Below are 5,611 nucleotides of genomic sequence, written 5' to 3'. Positions count from 1 at the left end.
AGTCTAGTACAGAGATAATTCCGTGGTTAAGAGCACTGACTGATCTTCCAGAGGACCTGGGTTCAGTTCCCAGCACCACATGGTGGCTCACAACCTTCTATAACTCTAGTTCCAGGGGATCTGATACTCTCTTCTGACCTCTGCAGACACTAGGCAGTCACATGGTATACATACATGCATGCAGACAAAATACTCATATGCATAAAATAAATAAATATTTTTAAATAAAACAAGTCAATACAGCACTTAGCAAAATGTTAGTCATAAATCAGCCCCCAGTGAACCAATCTCTGTGATAACCAAATGGTTTACTTGAAAACCTTCCATTGAGGAAACCATCTTTGTATTTAACACACAGAACTTAGGTTTTATATGACAGAGAGGGTTGTGTTTCTAGGGCTTTGTCTCTCAAAATGAAAGGATGTTTATGGCACTAGACAACCAGATCTATTGTGTGGCTCTGCCCAAGGTGCTCTGACGACATCTGGTGGCAGGATACCTCCATAGCACAAGCAAAATTTTAAGAACACAAGCTGCAAACTCAGCATGCTACAGAGACACATACGCACAGACATAGACCAGAATCTCGGGAAATCTCTCGACAGTAAAAGATAGAAACTTGAGATCCAGAATACTAGCCAACTTCAGAAAATAGGCCAAGATACAGCTCAGTTTCTACCAATGTGCCTCTCCAGCATCCCCAAAGCCCCAGGTTTGGAGCCTAGCTCTTAGACTTGATGTGTAAACCAAGCTGATACACATCTATTGTCCCAGCATGGAAGCCAAAGGATTGGGAGTTCAAGATACCATATGGCAAGTTCGAGACCAGATTGGGATAAATTAAATCCCTCATGTCTCTCCTAAACGAATCAATAAAACTTGGAGTTAATGAAGAAAAGATTCTTCTACAAGGTTACCTGACAGAGATCATCCCAAAAGATGCCCAGAACCACCAGCTTGTGCAGACGTCACCAGAACCTAACACACACACACACACACACACACACACACACACAAATCTTCAAGGATGTGTGTCTGGCGACTTACTGTATGTTCAGCCTCAGACTGATATCACTGTGGCCAAGGATGACCGTTTTATCTTTAAACATCTCCTTTCATCTCGACCTACCTGAATGGGCTCAGTACACTGCTGTCCCCGAATAAATACCATTGTCACTTATGTAATCCCTCTTGATTGGTTCTGTCATCTAAGATGTAGTAGGCCCTGGAGTAGGCCAGCTCTCACCAACTGCAGTTAAGAAAATAAGTAAAAATAATGTAGTATCTGTTTCCTCTTTTACTAATAGACTTCTAAAGTGTTGTTGTTGTTGTTGTTGTTGTTGTTGTTGTTTGAAACAATCTCTCTCTACATAGCTCTAACTGTCCTGGAACTCTCTATGTAGACCAGGCTGGTCTTGAACTCACAGAGATCCTCCTGTCTCTGCCTCCCAAGTGCTGGAATTAAAGGAATGTGCCACCATAACGTGCTGGGTTTTTTGGTTTTTTTTTTTTTTTTTTTTTTTTTTTTTTTTTTTTTTGATTTATGTGTATGATAGGTGTGTAGATACCCACATAGGCCAGCAGATGGCGGCAAAGTCCTCTGGAAGAGCAGGAAGTCAACCCAGCCCCTTCAATAGACTTCATCTGGAACTGGGGAAGCAGCTGCTTGGGATACAGACAAGCCTTCAGGATTCCCTCAGAGTGAGGCATGCGGGTCCATAAGATAAAAACAGTTTTCTTCAAGAATGCATCAAGGAAAACGCTAAAATTTGCTGTGTACCATCTTCCTCCATCCCTCTTCCACCCTCCCGTCTGGAAATGTGTGCCAGGGACAGTATGTATGGTCTCACAGAGCCCTTCATGCTGAGAATGAGCAGAAAGCAGTTGGAATTTCCAGGGCTTCAGAAGGGCAAAGCCACCATGCCAGCCCTCTATGGACTATTTCCAGATACCACCTCGGAAGGAAAAATGTTAACCGCCTGACTCTGAGTTGTTTGGGATTTCTGTTACTTTCCCAAAGTTCATCTTAACTGGCACAAGCCAAGAAAATAGCCCTCAGTAGCTCCAGGCTCTTTTGGTAGCCTGTCCCTGTGAAACTTAGAACAGAAAAATGCAGACTGACTCCGAGAAAGATAAGGAACAGAGTGAGTAGCTTGAATGTTTTCCTCGTAGTCAAGCTCTGTCTCCCTGAAGGAGATAGGAGTAAATATGCAAGAGAAGACAAGAGTGTTCCCCTCAAAACTACCCCCACACGGACACAACACGGAGACCCCACACGGAGGAACAGGGTCTGCCTGGGCCTGAATGCCTACTTCAGTTCCTATCATCCTACGAATCCTTATCTTACCTGCCACCCAGTCTTGCTGGCGACTCCTTAATCTTCTCCATTTAGCCACTTCTTCCTTTTTTAAAGTTTTTAAATAGTTTTTCCTTTAGTTGTACTTTTGCTTATTTTGCCCTCATGTATGTTGGTGAGCCAAAGGCAGCCAGGAGAGGGCAGCAGATCCCCTGAAACTGGAGTTAGAGGTGGTTGTGAGCGGCTTTGGGTGCTGGGTATCAAATCCAGGTCCTCTCCAAGAGCAGCCAGTGCTCTTAACCACTGAGCCGTCTCTCCAGCCCCCAAGCTACTTTTTTTTTCTTTCTTTTTTTTTTTTTTTTTTTTTTTTTTTTTTTGGTTTTTCGAGACAGGGTTTCTCTGCAGCTCTTTTAGAGCCTGTCCTGGACCTAGCTCTTGTAGACCAGGCTGGCCTCGAACTCACAGAGATCCGCCTGCCTCTGCCTCCCTAGTGCTGGGATTAAAGGCGTGCGCCACCACCGCCCGGCTCCCAAGCTACTTTTTTCTCTCTCTATTGTCCCTGTTTCATGCTGGGAGGATGAGGGTATAGATTTCAGGTTAGACTTTGAGGCCAGGTAGCTAGATCAGGAAGCCAGTCCCTGAGCCAGAACCCTTGTGGTCTTAAACAAATTACTTCTTAATTTAGGCCTCCACTTCCTAATCTATACAATGAAGATAACCCCAATCTCACATGGATGTTGAGAGCAACAAAGAGGGCAGTCCTCATAAATGTAAATAAGTATTTACATAATGCCTGGCAAATATGTTGTCATGTGGGCTAAGACACTGTGTGTATCTCTCTCTCTCTCTCTCTCTCTCTCTCTCTCTCTCTCTCTCTCTCCTTCCATTTCCTCCTCCCCCACCCTCCCCGTCACTGTGCAGCACAAGTAATAAAAACCCAGAGACAGATATTGGGGCTCAACCCGAAGATCAGAAAAGCAAAGCAGCCAGCTACTGGCTCTTACCTCTACCTCAAACCGAAATGGCGATCTTGTCTCCACGAATCTTTAGAATGAGACTGAGGTGATCTTCAGGCAAGCTCTATTTATTAAAATACAAAGGAAATATCACCGCATCGCTGGGCTGAAACTGCCTTCTTACTGACTTCAGCATATCCACATTCTCTTACTTGCATCATATTCCAGGCTGTTGCCAGTGTGATTTCTTTCTAGAAATAAGTCTCCTGCTTTAGCCTGTGGTGAGCCGGGGTTACAGCTTGTACCACAATGCTTGCCTTAGAAGGATTTTTAGGTAGAAAGAGACAGTCAGAGTCTAGAATAATCACATTAGGAATAGCACTAAAAATACATACATACATACATACATATATACATACACACACACACACACACACACACACACTCTGGTCTGACAGGATGGCTCAACAGATAAGGTGGATGGCTGTCAGCCTGACAACCTAAGTTCAGTCCTCAGGACCCACGTGATGAAGGGAGAGAACTGACTCCCACAAGTTGTCCTCTGAAAAAGAAAGAAAAGCTGGGTGGCAATGGCGCACGCCTGTAATCCCAGCATTCAAGAAGCAGAGGCATGTGACCTTTGAGTTGGAGGCCAGCCTGGTCTACGGAGTGAATTCCAGTCAGCCAGGGCTACACAGAGAAACCTTGTCTTGGAAGGAGTAGGTAGCAAGGAGGTGTCCTCTGACTTCCCCATGTGGTCTGTGGCCTGGGCATGCCCACACATACACACACACACACACACACACACACACACACAATAAATAAGTGTATTTAAAAATACTCATATGGAGCTTACTGTCTTCTAGGGAAAAGCCATACTTCTTAGCATCATATAAACCTTTTACTATCTGACCCTCTGACCTCCTGAGGGTGAGATGGTTGTATAAACACGGCCTCAGAGTCCAAATCCCCAGCATCAGAGGAGTTCCTGATTAACATCACTCTCTGGCTAATTGTTGCTAATTGTTGGATATTGACATGACACTCATTAAATAAATTTGTTATATGTAAATTATACAAATGACTTGGCACAACATCTAGGAAAGGAGGGGGGGAGGTGGGGGAGAGGAAACTGCAGTCGGGATGTAGAAATAAATAATTACATTTTTAAAAAAAAAATCACATAGAGCCTTCCCACGACCACAGGACAATATGGCACCGCAGAAAGACAAGAAGCCTAAGAAGTTGACCTGGAGGTTCCATTTGGACCTTACTCATCCGGTGGAAGATGGAATTTTTTTTAAAATATTTATTTATTTATGTATACAATATTCTGTTTGTGTGTATGTCTGCAGGCCAGAAGAGGACACCAGACCTCATTACAGATGGTTGTGAGCCACCATGTGGTTGCTGGGAATTGAACTCAGAACCTTTGGAAGAGCAGGCAGTGCTCTCAACCACTGAGCCATCTCTTCAGCCCCCAGGAAGATGGAATTTTTGATTTTGGAAACTTTCGAACAGTTTCTCCAAGAGAAGGTTAAAGTCAATGGGAAAACTGGAAATCTTGAAAATGTTGTTCACATTGAACGCTTGAAGAATAAAATCACAGTTGTTTCTGAGAAACAGTTCTCTAAAAGGTATTTGAAATATCTTACCAAGAATTACCTTAAGAAGAGTAATCTCCGTGATTGGCTTCATGTGGTTGCATCTGACAAGGAGACCTACGAACTTCGCTATTTCGATTAGTCAGGATGAAGATGGCTCAGAGTCTGAAGACTCATTGGCCTTTGTATGCTTTAAAGAAAAACTAAAATTGGACTTTTTCAGCAAATAAAAACCATTGCACTCTTTAAAAAATCACATAGAAATCTCTCTCTCTCTCTCTCTCTCTCTCTCTCTCTCTCTCTCTCTCTGTGTGTGTGTGTGTGTGTGTGTGTGTGTGTGTGTGTGTGTGTGTGTGTGTGTGTGTTTGAGCAGGGAAATCTCCCCGGACTACGGCAGGGACAATATGACTTTTCCAAAAGCACAGAGCTGATCCACCACAGGTGCCATGCAAGCCTGCACCCCCACATTATCATCCCCCACAGGAAGTGCGACCACACCAACAAGCTCTGCACCCCAACAGAAGGCCAAGTAAAGGAGAGGGTGGCCAGATGGGCCAATGGCCCTGGGACCCCAGAAAAGGCCCCCTTCCACTGACTGACAAGAGAAAAGAAACATGTGGTATTGACACAAAACCAGGCCTGGAGTAGCCAGTGGGACATTGTCGAGTGTCAGAACCAGGCCCATACACCAGAGAAAACAGCCTTTTCAACAACTTATGCTAGGGAATTTGGATGCCCTCGTGTAAAAGGAGGTC

At 44.2% G+C, this 5,611-nt stretch overlaps 1 protein-coding gene across 1 annotated transcript; it reads left to right on the top strand.

The window, feature by feature from the left end:
• Positions 1-4,464: 4,464 nt before the first annotated feature.
• Positions 4,465-4,998, top strand: LOC119817963 (60S ribosomal protein L22-like 1). Its single transcript, XM_038335435.1, has 2 exons — positions 4,465-4,556; positions 4,758-4,998. The coding sequence occupies exons 1-2, from the start codon at positions 4,465-4,467 to the stop codon at positions 4,996-4,998; spliced, it is 333 nt and encodes a 110-aa protein (XP_038191363.1).
• The last annotated feature ends 613 nt before the right edge of the window (positions 4,999-5,611 follow it).

This window comes from Arvicola amphibius, chromosome 6, assembly GCF_903992535.2.
Source record: "Arvicola amphibius chromosome 6, mArvAmp1.2, whole genome shotgun sequence".
Taxonomy (NCBI): Eukaryota; Metazoa; Chordata; class Mammalia; order Rodentia; family Cricetidae; genus Arvicola; species Arvicola amphibius.
Note: the sequence above shows the minus strand (reverse complement) of the source record. Positions and strands in the feature narration are given on the sequence as shown.

Bases quoted from the DNA above. Each gene is read 5' to 3' on its own strand.
- LOC119817963 (XM_038335435.1), top strand. From the start codon at position 4,465: ATGGCACCGCAGAAAGACAAGAAGCCTAAGAAGTTGACCTGGAGGTTC. The intron at 4,557-4,757 runs AATATTTATTTA...ATTTTTGATTTT, and splicing joins GAAGATGGAATTTTTTTTAA to GGAAACTTTCGAACAGTTTC.